Below are 17,748 nucleotides of genomic sequence, written 5' to 3'. Positions count from 1 at the left end.
TTAAATTGGACCGTAAATTAAATCGGACCGCAATCACCTCTTTGCAAAACAGACACCAGCCCCCTTAGCTCGTATAGCTCAACCGACTTCTACCGCAAACCAAACTAAATAAATAAATAAATCATATAATTTATTACTCCTTCTGTCCCAACCATTTATTTACATTTTTCTTTTTTGGATGTCTCATCCAATTCTTTACATTTCAAAACTTACCTAAAATAGTCAATGAGTCCCACCACTTTCTCACTTTTCCTTCCTTCTCACACTACTTTTACTCCACTATCTCCCTTTTATACATTAAAAATCAATGGGTCCCACCACTTCATCCACTTTTTCTTCTCTTTTTCACTATTCCAAACATAAAGAATTGGCTGGGACGAAGGGAGTATATATCTACATCAATTACAAAAAAAAACCTCTATAATTCGATTCTAATTATATTTTTTCAGTATAAACATAAAATAGGTGACTTATTTTCTTCCTCGGTAAACTAATCTCCGTTCCACTTATTTTATCACCAATCAGATTTTCACCTTTTATTAAATAATATTAATTAAACTGCTAGTTACCAAAAAATTGTATTACTTTTTAAAAATATTAAAATAATTAACACCTAAATTACTATATCAACTAAAAATTTGGGACAGATGAAATAGGAAATGTGGCAACAATGAATGGGATGGAGTAAATACAAAATTCTAAATTATAAAGGTTTATCTATAGGTAGTCGGAATACATAATGAATGAAATATCACGATAGTGACATAAGCCTTTAACAATTGTGGTGCCATCTCATGACCACGCGAAACTCTTTTCTCATTTTGCTGTTCAGTTCCAGATCCTTAATATTTAATCATTAGCCACCTAATTTATTGTCTGAAACGAGAGACTGTTAAAGTAGAAAATAAAAATACAAAATTTCATTAGCATGGCCAAAATCAAAACTTACAACTGCACTGCCTACCCCCGCATTCTTTTATTGTAGCAAAACAATGGTAACTATCGTGTTCCCCCATAGAAATTACAACCATTCACTTTATATGAATAGCACTGTCATCTATATAGCCCAAATGGGCAGATTACATATATGGCACAACATTTAATGCTGGGTGTATTCTCTATGCATATATGTCAGTGTCGGGGAGCCAACTTCCATATCTTTACGGTGCCATCGTCACTTGACGAGGCAAGTAGCCCATTCTCCTGGCAAAAAACAAACAATAACATACATCAAATAGATATTACCTGGGAAACTTTCATCGTAACGTAAAAGGACTCAATATTATTTAAGTTATCCAAATCAACTCTAAACCTTAAAACCTGTTCTTTGTATAATAAACCATTGAAGAACACTTTATGTTCTTAAACTTGCTACCAAGATTTCCATGTAGCTAAAATAGTATCTCGATTCTATTTTACTATTTGTGCTTGAAACTTCAATTAAATATATCATAAATTTAACCATTAAAGGAAATAAATTAAAAAAATCAGTTCCACAATAGATCTGAAACACTAGAATTTCACATGTTAAATCAAATCCAAATATACGCTTTTAGAAAGAACAAAATAGATCAACTATTGAAAGTCCTACAAATATAATAGGGAAAACAGATGAAACGCCCTTCAGAACAGCATAATGCTCTATCTTCAGGCACGCAATTTATCCAAGTATAAAATGGCTTAATTATCTTCAATTTATGGGAAATAACTAATCCTAGGTACAAGGCTATGAGGAACATACAATACAAATTTGTATTACCACCAGTTGGCATAACATTGCAATAGTGACTTGCAAATTCTATCACCTAATCTCATATAATAGTTTTGACACAGGTTTTGTATTTTCGCCATGGTTGTCACGATGCTCGACTAGTCACGACTAGTCGACAACTAGTCGAGCCGTCGAGAATGGGTAGTCGACTTGAGTAGGCGACTGGAGAAAAAAAATGATATTTTGCCCAACTTGTCGACTGACTGGTCGACTGGGCGACTAGCCGGGTCGACTAGTCTTTCAGATCCTCAACTGGTGCTAAATCCAACCCAAACCTGGTCAAAACCTGGTCAACATCTAGCCTAATTTAATTTTAAACCCACACACACACTTGTATTGAGCCCTAATTACATCCAAGCGGCTACAAGTAATGAGAGACCAGAATCACAATCAGACTTCATCATAATCTTCTTCTACCTGGTAAGTATATTCTTCTTTCTCTTCTCTTCTTTCACACACACACGCACATATATACATATGTATGTCTGTATTATGTATAGTTGTATACATACTTACATAGTATATGTATATATACAATACACACAGTATATGTATATTTACTATTTACTTATGTATACATAGTATATGTATATGTATTTACTTATGTAGTTATATGTAAACTTGATATCACTGGAAGGTTAGTGGTGATGACTGATTTATCAGCTGAATACTGAAATATAACATTTATTAGGTGCTAAAAACCTATATTACATAGATATATCTAATTATATACTCATAATAATGTATTATTTTATTAGTCGACTAGTCTACGACTAGGCCACGACTAGTCGACTAGCCTGGGGTCCATCGGCTCGCCTCGCCTCACCGCCGTGACAACCATGATTTTCGCTCAATAGGAGTAACATTGTAACACAGACTTGCAAATTCTATCACCTGACATCATACATTAGCAAGACCGTGACATGTGGTTTAGAAAAATTACCTGGGATCCCCACTGCACCGAATTCACGTCCATTTCATGAGCCTTCTCCTTTTTCAAGAGTAATTTATACATTGGTCCATCACCCTGTGACCAAAAGGCATGACAGATCCAGTTATTACTAAAATTCTGCTGAATGAGGGGCAAGGGCAACATAGTAACAGGTCTATTTATAAAGCAGAAACTAGAAACTAATGCAAAGTTCGGGGTTGGAACTCCTGAAATACTGAGAATGAGTATGTAAACTTCAAGTTCCTAAAAAAGGCCAACTGTTTGTCAGATAAACCATGCTACAGATAAACCATGCTGATAAGAGTAAGAGACCCGCCACAAATTCTACTGATCTGTTTAATTGGAAGGGAAAGGTAACTCCGCCACAAATTCTACTGATCTGTTTAATTGGAAGGGAAAGGTAAGGAATGAGGTAAGAATGAAAGGATAGTAGTAGTAGTAGTAGTAGTAGTAGTAGTAAGGGCATAACAGTAATCATAGTATTAATAGAATCTGTGCAATCTTGTAGTATTGAGGGTCAAGTAAGGGTATATTAGTCTTTTGTGAGTTAGAAGTATTGGATATATATATATATATATACATATATATATATATACATATATATATATATATATCACTTGTAATGCTACATTGCTATTATGTTGAAATATATGAGAAGGAAACATGTCCCTCCCTCCCTCCCCTTTCGTTTTTTTGTCCATGGACGTCCGAGTTCGAACAAAAATCAGAAGCAGGTCAAAGGGAGACCACAGTACTGGCTCATAGTAGAAAGAAACACGAATCCACATTAAGTGTCCTGAGAGTTCGTAAGGTGAAAGGAAACCATGGTTAAAAAGGGTCATCTGTAATTAGCAGAGTAGTAGTTTCTGATAAGAAATGTGATGAATGAACAGGCCAATGTTGAAAATTTGTGCAAACTCTATGAAGATTCTGGAACTGTTGAGATATTAATTATGCATCTATAGGTTCATGCATTAGAAAGTTCTTGTAGTTTCTTGCATTTATTATCTATACATGGAACCTGAGTAGACTTATGCATTTAATAACTATCTAGAATATTCTATTTCTACTATAAAATGTACTCAGCAGATTTGTATCAAATCAGATCTCAGAAATATAATATATTTTCATCAAAACTTCTGCCTAATTCTTTAAGATTGATCTTGGGCTTGTAGTTAGTGGTTCTAGCTACAAATAAGAGAGTGGTTTGTAATTCTCTCAACTTGGTATCAGAGCAAGGTTATCAGTTCAGCTGAACTGTGAAGATTGCTTGCTGTCAGAAAAGTTGCATTAGGCAGAAAACAAAGTGCAGCTGCCAGTTCCTGTTTTTTTTAAAAGTTTGAACAGATGGATATCAATGGTGAAGCGTTAAATCAGTTCGGGATGGAGAAACTTACGAACAACAACTATCAAAACTGGAGGATGTGTATGAAGGCGTATCTCCAAGGACAGGATCTTTGGGATATTGTCGATGGTGGTGATACAGATTTGCCTCCGGACAGTCCTGAAAATTCTGAAGCACGAAGGAAATGGAAGATTAAATGCGGAAAAGCGTTGTTTGCATTGCGAGGCTCTATTCACAAAGATCTAATTGATCACATCCGAGATAAGGAATCTCCAAAGGACGTTTGGGACACATTGGAAAAGCTGTTTACCAGGAAAAATACTGCTAGACTTCAGTTTCTGGAAAATGAACTAGCGAATACAAACCAAGGGAGCATGACAATTGCTCAATACTTTCAAAAAGTAAAGAGTTTATGTGCTGAAATTTCAGAGCTTGATCCGGACGAGCCTATCAAGGAGGCACGAATGCGCAGATATCTTGTTCGTGGCATAAAGAAGGAGTACACCCCATTCTTGACTTCAATCCAGGGATGGGCAAATCAGCCAAGCATCGTCGAATTGGAGAATCTGCTAACCAATCAAGAAGCTCTTGCAATGCAAATGGCGAAAGCTTCAATTTCTGAACATGATGGCGCGTTGTTTGCTAGAAAACAAAGGTATAACAATCATAATTATAAGACTTGGAAGGCAAATAATTTTAAAGAAACGAATGACTGGAAAAGAAAGGGTTCCGGCAGTGAGGAGCAATGGAGACTCAAGGATTCAAATGAACAAAGAAACTGGCCACGAAATAATTTTAAACAAAAGGAGATGAACTCAGGTGCTTCACAGTATGAGGCAAGGAAGAAGATTATATGTAACAGGTGTGGCAAATTTGGGCATATAAAGAAGTTTTGCAGGTCTAGAATTGTCAAAGAAAATGCTAACATCTCTGCAAATGAAGATGGAAATCGTGATTGGGAAACATGCCTTTCTACGGAGACAATCAGTTCAGGAATTTTTTTTCAAGAATATGCATTGACTTCGTGTGATGGAGGCACTTTGGAAGGAGGCATGGCAACCATCGATTACTCGCGAGATTGGATCATTGACTCCGGTTGCTCTCATCATGTAACAGGCGACATTTCACTACTATCGTCTCAGAAGGAACACAAGGGAAACAAAGCAATTATGACAGCAGATAGCTCAGTTCATCCTGTGAAAAATGAAGGGCATGTTAAAATGAAGACCATGGATTCAAATGCTGGACAAGTCACTCTAAATGGTGTATATCATGTCCCTGGTATGACAAAAAATCTGATCTCTGTATCTCAGCTTTCAAATTCTGGAAGATATGTTTTATTTGGCCCAAATGATGTCAAGATTTTGGAAAATATCAGAAGTATTGAGGCTGATACAGTGTTGGAGGGGAAGAAAGTTAATTCTCTCTATGTTTTGATGGCAAGTGATGCTTTTGTAGAAAAGACAAGCCGACAAGATAAAGCATCACTGTGGCATGCTCGTTTGGCTCATGTGAGCTATGAAAAGCTGAAAAATATTTCAGCAAATAACATTGTTAACGGGTTGCCTAATTTGGGAAGTTTTCATCATGAAGCTGTGTGTGAAGGATGCCAATATGGCAAAGCACATCATCTTCCATTCGGAAAATCTTCAATAAGAAGTACAGAACCTTTGCAGCTGATTCATTCTGATTTATTAACAAGCAACGCAGCAAGTTATAGCGGTCTTCACTATATGCTTGTAATTGTTGATGACTATACAAGGTTTTCATGGGTTTTCTTCATGAATGAGAAGTCCGATACTTTCTCAATCTTCAAACAATTCAAGAGGAAGGTTGAAGGGGAGTTTCAAAGAAGGATAAGGTGCTTGCGCACTGATAATGGAGGGGAATTTATATCAAACCAGTTTGCTGAATTCTGTGAGATACATGGAATAAGAAGACAATTTACATGTCCACGAACATCGCAGCAAAATGGGGTCGCTGAACGCAAGTTAAGACATTTACAAGAGGTAAGCAGAAGTTGGATTCATTCAAAAAGTCTTCCCCAAGAACTCTGGGCAGAAGCTATGCAGTGTGCTTGTCATGTAATAAACCGATTGCCCTCAAAAGTGATCAATATGAAAACTCCGTACGAGCTTCTCTACAATGAGAAACCCTCAGTTTCTTATTTCAGAATCTTCGGTTCTACATGCTATGTTCATGTTTCTGATCAGCTACGCACTAAAATGGATGCTAAGGCTAAGAAATGTGTGTTTGTGGGCTATGATCCTAACAGAAAAGGATGGCGATGTATGGATCCTGAAACACGCAAGGTTGTGACATCAAGAGATGTTGTCTTTGATGAAGCAGCGTCTTACTATGTACAACCTATATTAACGAAGCTTGCAGATCAGTCAAATGATGAATTTGAAGATGTACAAGACAAAACAAATCCTCGAAGTCCAATCGTACCTCAAAATGATTGTGAAAGTGAAGCACATCATGAAGAAGATAATGGAAATCAAAGAAGTGATCAGCTGCCTTGAATGTCGCAAAGAATACGCAAGAGAAATGAAAGGTACAAGGATTATACTATAGGAGCTGATTATGATAAAATTACAGAGTGTTTCTTTGCTGGCCCATTTGATGATTCCGAACCAACATCATATGAAGATGCTAAAGGCAGATCGAATTGGGAAGCTGCGATGGAAGAAGAAATGTCAGCACTTTACAAGAATGAGACATGGGATCTAGTTCCCAAACCTAAAGGTGTAAAACCGATTTCCTGCAAATGGGTTTACAAAGTGAAGCGTAAAAATGATGGAAGTGTTGATCGGTATAAGGCGAGGCTTGTGGCCCGTGGTTTCTCTCAAAAATATGGGCTGGATTATGAGGAAACTTTTAGTCCAGTGGCAAAAATGACATCTGTTCGAGCTACTTTATCTTTGGCAGCCTCAAAAGGATGGAGACTTTGGCAGCTAAATGTAAAGAATGCATTTCTCTACGAAGATATTGATAGAGAAATATATATGGAGCAGCCTTCAGGTTTCAAATCAAAGGAATTTCCTAATTATGTTTGTCGACTAAAAAAAGCAATTTATGGGCTTAAACAAGCTCCGCGGGCCTGGTTTGGAAAAATTGCTCAATATCTAACATTTTGTGGTTATGTTTCCTCAAGTGCTGATGCTAGCTTATTTATAAAGAAAGATTCGAAGGTGCACGTTCTAGTGTTACTATACGTCGATGACATGATAATAACGGGTAATGACGAGCAAGAAATTAACAGGTTGAAAAATGAACTTGCTATTCGTTTTGAGATGAAAAATCTAGGAGAATTGAAACACTTTCTTGGTTTGGAGGTATCAAGGTTCAAGAAAGGTATTCTTGTTTCTCAAAGTCAGTATGCTAAGAAGATTCTTGAGAAATTTAAGATGATTAATTGCAGGCCAGCAGCTACTCCAATGGAGCAGAATTTGAAGTTAAGAGCTAATGTTGGAAAAGAGCTCAAGAATGTAACAACGTATCGGACCTTGGTTGGGAGCTTAATATATTTGACAATCACAAGGCCTGATATTTCATTTCCGGTTGGAGTTGTTAGTCAATTCATGCAAAAGCCAAGGAAGCCTCACTTGGATGCAGCTAATAGGATACTTCGCTATCTTAAGCACACAATGAATTATGGGCTGATGTATAAAGAAGGAGCGGAGATTCTACTTAGTGGATTCACTGATGCAGATTGGGCAGGTGATCCCTCATCAAGACGATCTACTTCTGGATACAATTTTGACCTCGGTTCAGCTGCAATCTCATGGTGCAGCAAGAAGCAAGCTACTGTTGCGTTATCAAGCACAGAGGCAGAATATAATGCTGCGACACTTGCTGCACAGGAGTGTGTATGGTTAACGAGACAGCTCAAGGATATTTCTCACTCTAAAATGGAAGCAGTGGAGTTATATTGTGATAATATGAGTTCGATTCGTCTAGCTTCAAATCCGGTATTTCACGCAAGAACTAAACATATCGAAGTGCACTATCATTTTATACGGGAGAAAGTGTTGCAAGAAGAAATTGACCTCATCAAAGTTGATACAAACGAACAACTTGCTGATATATTTACGAAGGCCTTGCCAAAAGTGAAATTTGAGTTTATTCGAGCACAGCTTGGTTTGGTTTCCGAAGTTCGCACAAAGGGGGAGTGTTGAAAATTTGTGCAAACTCTGTGAAGATTCTGGAACTGTTGAGATATTAATTATGCATCTATAGGTTCATGCATTAGAAAGTTCTTGTAGTTTCTTGCATTTATTATCTATACATGGAACCTGAGTAGACTTATGCATTTAATAACTATCTAGAATATTCTATTTCTACTATAAAATGTACTCAACAGATTTGTATCAAATCAGATCTCAGAAATATAATATATTTTCATCAAAACTTCTGCCTAATTCTTTAAGATTGATCTTGGGCTTGTAGTTAGTGGTTCTAGCTACAAATAAGAGAGTGGTTTGTAATTCTCTCAACTGCCAACATTGCAACAAAAAAACTGATACGGCCAAAAATCTTAATGGTGGTGATAGAAATCAGTACTTAAATCACGGATTTGACTTCATACTGTTCCCTTAACATGTGTGTGTTGTCTAGGGTGGTTGGCGTTGGCTGTTGGGAAATAAAGGGGAGTACAGTAACAGTATAAAAAAAGTACCATGAATTCTACAAAATTGCAGCTCCAAAACAATAAACATGAACCCACAACAGTTCTAATTTAAAATGATTAATATCATAAAAACACAGGGAAAACATTACCAGGATGTACACGGAAAATAGAAATCACTCTAGCAATATACTTTGTTTTGGAACGGAAAAGCAGCAGAGAACTAAAAATATATAAAACCATACCAAGTCATGCTGATTCTCAACAAATAAACGAATAGCATCATCCGCTGCTCCACTAGCAATTATTCCTTCTCTGACATCATTGTATGTGTGAGAAATAAATCAAGATAGGAAGTCAAATGAGATGGATAGTTAAAGTACTGAGGTCCAAAAAAGGATTGCATTTGACAAAAAATTCACCTACTAGGAAGCAGTTAGACCGAACCCAAAAACTTGTACAATTGCCCCCCTTTTTGATGTCATAGTTCTGGACTACGTTCTATAATTAATTATACATCCAGTTTAAAAAATAAAACATGAAATGCATTAGTAGTTATGAACTGTTACATACAACCTACTGTATTTAAATTATGACATCAGACCTGAACCAGACCAGTGTCGTACAAGGCACACACTTTTAAAAAGCACAAGACCAGTGTTTTCACCAATCTCTCTCTCTCTCTCTTCTCACTATAGTTTCTCTTTTCAGAAACTATCTTCTTCCTCACGGGTCAAGCTCTCTCTCTATCTATGATCTATCTCTATAACTCTTGTTTATATCTAATTCTCTACTGTAATATCTGTTTTCTCTCATTTTTAGCCTTAAACTTAATCTTCTGTAATTATTCTTTTAAAGTCAGAAAATACTAAAGAGACATAAAATCTCAGTTCAGAAACTAGAGTTCCTGACAGAGAAGCACATAAGTGGATTGTTTAAGTCAAAGCGAAAATTTATAATAGATAATTAGATAACAGACATAAAACAAATAGTTTGTGGTGTAAATATATGTCTGTAATAAGTAACCATTACTACCTTGACCAATGGACTGAGAAAACTGTTCTATCATGATAGCCAGATAGAGTGCAAAGATGTTTCCTGAAACAACAAGTACAAATACTTGATCAGCATTGATATCAAACTATTGTAACTACCAGCTACCACTAATAAGAAAACTGCCATGTGTAGGACATTAAAAGTGAAATTTTATATTCGGAATTCTAAAAACCATTCAGTTAATTAATGTACAATTATTATGTAATAGAATCTAGATTCTACAAGTCAAATTACTTGGGGAAATTAAGTGATTTTAAGACATAAAACTCAAGACTGTGGGTAAGTACGTTCCTTACCAAGGTGCATAGCCATCTCCGGACTGCATACTCATAATGTCTGCACCCCATACCTTTATGGTAAGATCATCACTACAAAGTTAACAACTGTCACTGCATTAGCAATGCACATATGTATATATCCCTTCTGGTAAAACAAGACCACAGCGGTAGCATATATATCCAAAAAAAATAGTGCGAGTATGCTAGAAGGTTTCATACCTAGAAGTAACCATTTTATCTCCAGTGGCATTAAAAGATATAGACCATACTGTAGATGAGTGTCCACTGCAAAAAATCCACAGCACAGTTGTAAAAGACTAACTTAGAAGTGTACTTTAGAGGATAAACATCTGAAATTACATACAACACCTAAATATAGTTTTTCCTGTAAAGTTTACAGATTCAGCAAATAGGGTTTAGGGTTTGGAGTGAGGACTAGAGATTTAGCCTCTTTGATTATTGTAGTGGACTGTGTTGCATACTGGTGTCCAATATTTTTGCTGCTTGTTATTAAATGTCTCTTGCAGTTCTATTTTTATTGTAGTAACATTGTTATTGCACTTTCAAAGCTGGAAGTCTTCAGCAAAACAATATGCTTACTCCTACAGGTAAAGGGAAGGTCAACATAAGCTATTTTACAAAACACACAAAAAAATATAGTTAAAATATAGTGCAAATATATTATCGGACTAACCATCCCAGTTGAAAGCTTGTGGGGTGTCTGGATATAAAATTAAATAACTTCCTTGTAAGAAACACAAAATTCTATGCTAACGCTTTGTTCATAATATTTGTATATGATGTATAGACATATTTATAAGGATTAATTTTTTATATATAAATTAAATCCTGATATATCACTTGGAATTTTTTACTTCATCTTCTTTCTAACCAGCGACTAGTTGTAAATGTATTTTTAGCTCATTTGCTTTTGATAATCCATACATGAATGATGGAAGTATAATTGACATAGATATATAATTGAAAATTCGAGAAACCTCTCCCCACACATTTTGCTAAAGATACATGGTGCATATGTTTGCAAATCTTTCAGTTAAACATGAGAATGAACACAAGGTCCACAAGTGTCCAGGTTCTGAAGTATCAATGTTACGAGTGTAGCAATGACCAACTAAGATATTAACTTCAAACACAGGGATACAATCATGTGGGAACTTATTTAGCATGAAGAAGGATTTTAGGTAGTACTTGTTCGCTTCATTTAAAGTTTGAACACAATGCCAATCGTCGCTGTCGCCTTCTTCTATCCAAACCTGTAGGTAGTAGTGTGCATTATTTTCACTCTTGGTACAATCCTGTTCAATTCAACGAGAGCTGAACTACTACAAAAACAATATTCCACATCATATGTACCTTAATAGTGTTATCATAGCTACATGAAAACAAAATATCCTCGGAAGGGTGCCAATGGACCATTTTGACATCTTGTGTATGACCTTGTAAGACTGAAACACAGTCAAATTCATTTCCAGGCAAAACTTCCCAAATCCAAACAGATTTATCTCTGCTACAAGTAGCAAGAAGAGAGCCGGATGCATTCCATGAAACACTCTTAACTTCATTTTCATGACCCTGTACAAACACAGGAACACGATAAGATGACCACAACATTACTTTGCAAAAGGTGTATCAGAAGCATTCTAAAGAGTCCTGTTATCCTTCAAAAGTAGTGATGCTGCATGCAAACTATGCAATAAAAGACAATAAAAATTATTGTAATATTTATCACAATGAAGTTGCCGCTAATAATACCTCCAAAGTGGACAAGCATTCAAAGTCATCCCCAACCTGTGCCCATATACCAGTGGTGGCATCAAAGCTTGCAGTTGCCAATAATTTACCAGATGGTGACCAGGAGCATGATCTTACAGTTCTGGTATGGGTATCTTCAATAGTTGCCTGCATAAGCATAAATATAGTATTACAAAACACACTTCATCACTAACTGGAAGATAATAATTTTATTTAGCACTCCTTAATATACCCACTTATTGATAAATGAGGTTTAAGAAATATAACAAGACCTGATGATGAAAAACAAGAACCTAAATCATTTTAATTTGGAAAAAATAGAGAGAAAAAAGATCTTCAATTTGTCCGTTGATATATGATGATTGCTTTTCTCTAAGTACTTTAAGCAGCAGATCATATGCAGGAACAAAGACGCAATAAGAGGTTACATTTTATATAGAAAGAGTAAAGCAAAATAAAACTGTTTCAAATTAAAAACTGCTTCTAGTGACAAGCATCTAAGGATGAAAGTTAGCCTTCTCTCAAATGACCCTCTCCTAATATTTACTTCAAACAGCTTTCCATGGAGAAACCTAAACATATACATTCCTATACTATCTGCAACTAAAAACAAACATCAAACTTCAATAACAAGCTTCTAAATTAGAAAACATAGTCCCACTAGAACAGAAAACAATGACTTGACTTCCATTCATAATGTGATAATGAAGTATTAACTAAGCATCTTATGCTACCAAACCAGTGCAATGCGTAATAACTAACCAATCATAACGTTAACATCAATATAGACATTATCACATACAACTTATCATCTTTACCCAAGAAAACAAGTACCCTTAGACATTACATACTACAGAATCTATCAGTACTAGTATCCAATCAAATTCAATTAATCCCTCAAAAAAAAAATCAACCTAATAACATTTTGCCACATAAAAATCCAATCTTTACAACTAATACTAATTCATTTTAATTGCAAACATTAGGTCTAACAACCTTGAGTTTCTAATAAAGCATAAAAACATTTAAAAACTCGAAATAATAAAATTTAATAAAGACAAAGAAAGTAATCATATTTTTGACATAATCTGAACTATGCATAGACAATAATTTAGGACAAAAAAAACAATGAGTTGGATGTTAAAGAATTAAAGACCTTGAGGTGAAAAGATGAATTGGGGGAGCTTTGTTGCCAGATTTTAACGGTTTTGTCGCCGCTGCAAGAAGCAAGAACGGCCGGCACGCCGTCGGCGCCGGTGGTGGGGTTCCAGGCTAGGCCCCACACTCTGTCAGAGTGGCCTTCTAGCTTCTGAATCTCCATCAGTTCTGCGTTTTCCTCTGTCACTATAGCCATTATTATTTTGCAAACAATTGTTTGTATGCATCCAGGGGAATAATCTTATTATTACTAGCGATTTTGATATACCATACGAACATATGAAACCTACTTGTTTTGCTCACAATTAAAAATAAACAAATTTACGAGACCGGCCAAATTCTATTATATTGTCGATTACTCCCTCTGTTTCATTTTAATAGTCGTTTGACTTTTTTATACTCATTTCAAATTGCTTTGACTGCATATTTAAAATAATAATTTTTAAAATTTTATTTTTCTGAATAAAAATATATAACTTAAACTTTTATTTACAAAAGAAAAATTTTAAATATAATAATTTTTACTATACAGTCAAAGTATCTTGAAATATGTGCAGAAAAGTTAAGAGACGGTTAAAATAAAATAGAAGGAGTAATTATTATTATTATCATTTATATTCAAATTCAGTGAAATTTAGCGTTCGGACCCGGCCATTACAATTTTGAACACAACAAACTCATTCCATTGTACAAATATTTATACCCTCGTGAAAACAATTTTGCAGAAGCACACACATGCACACACTTTTTCATTGAAAGAACTTTCAAGCAAAAAGTTACACAGATACCTATGGCCAATAAACAAGTAATACTTTACTATACTAGCTGTAATATCCCATGTGTCTATGAAGTAGCCTAACTATTTCAAAGTTGAAGAAATTTGAATTGCAATCTATAACATTTCCTGAAAAGTTCCCGCTTTGAACTTTGACAGAGAAATGAAAGAGGTCGTTTTATTTTCATTCATGTTTTCCCCTTCATCTTTAATATTTTATAATAAATTTCGTTGCCCTTTATTCTTCCTCAAAAGCATATGCGATGTTACCGCTTCAACCATAAGGAGAATGGGGGCAGGCCACCCCGCATGGTTTTGACAACCTCACTCCTTGAACTTGGGGTTTCGTCGACTCTCCACCCCTTCATTCGAGACGTGTGCCAATATTTTAGGGTTGCTCCCATCCAGATCAATCCGAACGGTTATAGAATTATGATTGCACTTTACATCATGTATGATATTGAGGGATAACCCAAACTGACAGCTGAGCAACTCCATTATTTTGTCACTATAAAGCAATCTGGTGCTAAGGACTATGGTTATGTTTACTTCTCTGTCCGGCCTGAATTTTATGGAAAGAATTTAACCGTTGGAAGTCCAAGCAATTCTGAAGACTGGAAAAGACCATACTTCTATATTTATGACGTGTCTCGCGTGCAGACCCATTTTAACATTAGTCTTGGTAAGTTTCTTCGAACTCAGTATCCTTTCATATATTCAATACTTTGCGCCTTGGCACTAATACACTTTACATCTCCCCACTTTGTCACAGATCAACCGTTATGCCCCATACTTAAAGGTAGAGATAAGGAGAATGCAGACAACATAGTTAAACTTCCTGACGAGAAGAGAAACCTCCGGCTCGTAATCACAAAAAATAATTTAATTCGGTGTGGGTTTCAAAGACAAGAAGTGAAGATCTCGGAAAAGATTGTTGTCAACCCTCGTACGAGCCAAACCGGTACCCGTTTCATTGACAAATAGAATGTTTGGTTATATAGTCTTCACATCAAATGCATTGCATGGTAGCCCATATTAATCTGTTGCATCCTGTATCACTTGCATTGAATTATAAAGCATTTACATGCTTACTTTATTACTTTTTTTTCTTGTATTGACGTAATTTTTTGTTGATTGTACAGGCATGGCTTCCAAGAAGCCTCCCACGATCCATTTCATGAGGAAGAAAGAGGTGGGAGGTGCTTCTGATAACCCTTCTCGTGATCAGGCAAACTCCCACTCCCTTGTGGGTGTAACTGCCCAGGATCCTCCTAAGCAAATAAGTTATACTGAGCATCTTCCACAACCATCTTCTCCACGTTCTTCTAGTAGAAAGAAGCCTATTGAAATCATGATTACTCATGAAGAACCACCGCTAAAGCGGACCAAAAAAAACAAAAGCTCTTCATTCAGTCCTCCTCCTTGACAGGTTAGCCATATCTTTGAAAAATTGGCGAATGCCCATGTTGTAGAAGCTAGTATGTATGCTTGGTCACATCAGTCCTTGGAGGAGTCCAATGCTTCCATGACTAGAGCTATAGCTAAGCTTTTCTATCATCAAACCACTCGTCACAAGAAGATTCGGGCCTTAGCTTCTTCAAATCGAGAGATGAGCAAACAGTTAGTGGCCTTCGAATCCATACTTGCGGAGACTCGGGCCAATGCTGAGTGCCAGAAGGTACTTGGAAGAAAAAGCTTGAGGATGCAACTGAGAGACTTAATAAAGATCTTCAAGATGAGAAGTCAGCCAAAGAGAAGCTCAAGTTGGATCATGTTGCTGAGAAAGAGAAGACAGACTCCCAGATAAAGGACCTTATAGATCGTGTTGCTAAGCTGGAGAGGGAAGCTAAAGATGCTGCTGATGCCCTCCCAATTACCATTAGTGAGGATGAGGATCTTCTTAGAAAAGATTGATGACTTTGATTGGTACCGATTTGATGAAGAAACCGGGAAACTTGCTGATGACCTTAGGAAGGAGATGAGGAAGAGAGCGACTAAATGAGGCTCCTGTTGGGAACCACGGACTTAGGATGTTACTACGTTTTACGATAAAGATTACGAAAAGAGGATTACCTTGTTAATGGTTGATTCCACGCTCTTCTATTGTATTCTCAAATTCCCTTGAGCGAAGTGTGGCCTCCGTCTTCTCAAGTTATCCTCTCTTCTTGCTCCTTGGTGGCTACAATATGTTTTCACACAATTGCCAAACAAGAAGAGAATAAGAATATATATAGGCTACAATAGGGACCATGGATAATTAGGTTGAGCCTTCTAATTACATCTTGAGCCTAGCCCAATGTAATTAAATATTAATTCAATCCACTAAAGAATTAATATTTGCACTACCTTTCCTAATACCGTAATTTAATTAATTCGGTTCCAATATTATTTGCTTATTAAATTCCCCATGTTTAAAATATCATATGTCCATTAATTAAATAAATTACTGATAATTTATTTAATTAATATCTTTTATCCTTGATCATCCACTCAACCTTTATTTAATTATGCCAGAATAAATTCCACCTGCAGGGTTTCACATAATTAAATCTTTTTGAGCTTTCAAGGGGACATCATTAACCCGAATATTATCAGGACATGGATTCTTTCAATATATAATATCCACCATGTATATAATTCCATCACCCAAAATATAATGATATAATTCAAAAGAATTATTTCATATATAAATCAAAGCATGTAAATAATATACACGTGTCAATTACTATTTCCGGATTAAGAACCTAAGCATTAATAATAACACAGAATCTTAGTTCTCCTTCTTAATCAGTATTAAGGGAGCAATTCTAAATTTGATCATGTTCAATATACACAAAGTATACTAGCATTATTTATTAGTCAATATAAACTAATCTAAATAATACTACAGTCATACCAGTGGATTGTCCAACACCACCTGTGCTGTGAACCTTATTATATTATATAACTGTATTTAACAATCTAATATTCTGTATCCCATTTGATACTAGATTGTTCATAATATATAATATTAGACAACATGTAAACATTCAAATGATTCTCAAATAAACTGGCCAGAAATAAATGTACATACTTCAAATAAATATTTTCAGTATACACTAACAATCTCCCACTTATACTCAAAATATTCTATGTGTACATTAGTGTTTATTTAATCCACTATTACATAAAAATCTATGTGTCCATCCATCTGACTCCTATCGCTTCCACATGCTTGTCAAAAACCTTGGTTGGCAAGCTCTTTGTGAAAGGATCTGCCCGGTTGTCTTCTGATGATATATGAGCCACAACTATATCCCCTCACTTTACGATTCCTCGTATGAGATGATACTTACGTTCAATATGTTTAGCTGCTTTGTGGTCTCGCGGTTCCTTTGAATTTGCCACAGCACCAGTGTTATCACAATACACCGTCAAGCTCCTAGGCAAATTAGGTACCACATCTAAGTCCAAAAGGAAGTTCCTGAACCATACAGCCTCCTTGGCAGCCTCAGAGGCCGCCACGTACTCGGCCTCCATGGTGGAGTCTGCAATGTATTTCTGCTTTACACTCCTCCATATTACGGCTCCACCTCCCAAAGTAAAAACATATCCCGAGGTTGATTTCCTCTTATCCCTATCTGATTGGAAATCTGAATCAGTATATCCCAAAGGAAATAGATCTGAGGCCTTGTAAATTAACATATACTCCTTAGTCCTTCTCAGGTACTTGAGTATAGTTTTTACTGCACTCCAATGTTCCTGACCTGGGTTCGACTGATATCTACTAACCTTGCCTACAGCAAAGCAGATGTCAGGCCTCGTACATAACATAACATACATTAAGCTTCCACATGCTGAAGCATAAGGAACTGCTTTCATGCTCTCTATATCCTTAGGTGTCGAAGGAAACTGCTTCTTAGATAGAGCAACTCCATGCTTAAAAGGTAGAAAACCTTTCTTGGAGTTCTGCATGTTAAAACGAGCTAATACTTCATCAATGTAGGGCTCTTGAGATAAAGCCAACATCC

At 36.0% G+C, this 17,748-nt stretch overlaps 1 protein-coding gene across 1 annotated transcript; it reads right to left on the bottom strand.

The window, feature by feature from the left end:
• Positions 1-890: 890 nt before the first annotated feature.
• On the bottom strand, positions 891-13,280 carry LOC141720528 (protein CIA1-like). The gene is made up of 10 exons (XM_074522987.1): positions 12,962-13,280; positions 11,806-11,952; positions 11,407-11,625; positions 11,242-11,306; positions 10,252-10,317; positions 10,051-10,122; positions 9,734-9,796; positions 8,944-9,013; positions 2,715-2,798; positions 891-1,203 (listed from the first exon to the last, which is right to left on the bottom strand). Exons 1-10 carry the CDS (start codon positions 13,157-13,159, stop codon positions 1,132-1,134), a joined length of 1,056 nt encoding a protein of 351 aa, XP_074379088.1. The 5' UTR covers positions 13,160-13,280; the 3' UTR covers positions 891-1,131.
• Between the last annotated feature and the right edge of the window lie 4,468 nt (positions 13,281-17,748).

This window comes from Apium graveolens, chromosome 4, assembly GCF_009905375.1.
Source record: "Apium graveolens cultivar Ventura chromosome 4, ASM990537v1, whole genome shotgun sequence".
Taxonomy (NCBI): domain Eukaryota; kingdom Viridiplantae; phylum Streptophyta; class Magnoliopsida; order Apiales; family Apiaceae; genus Apium; species Apium graveolens.
This window is presented reverse-complemented; position numbering and strand designations above follow the sequence as displayed.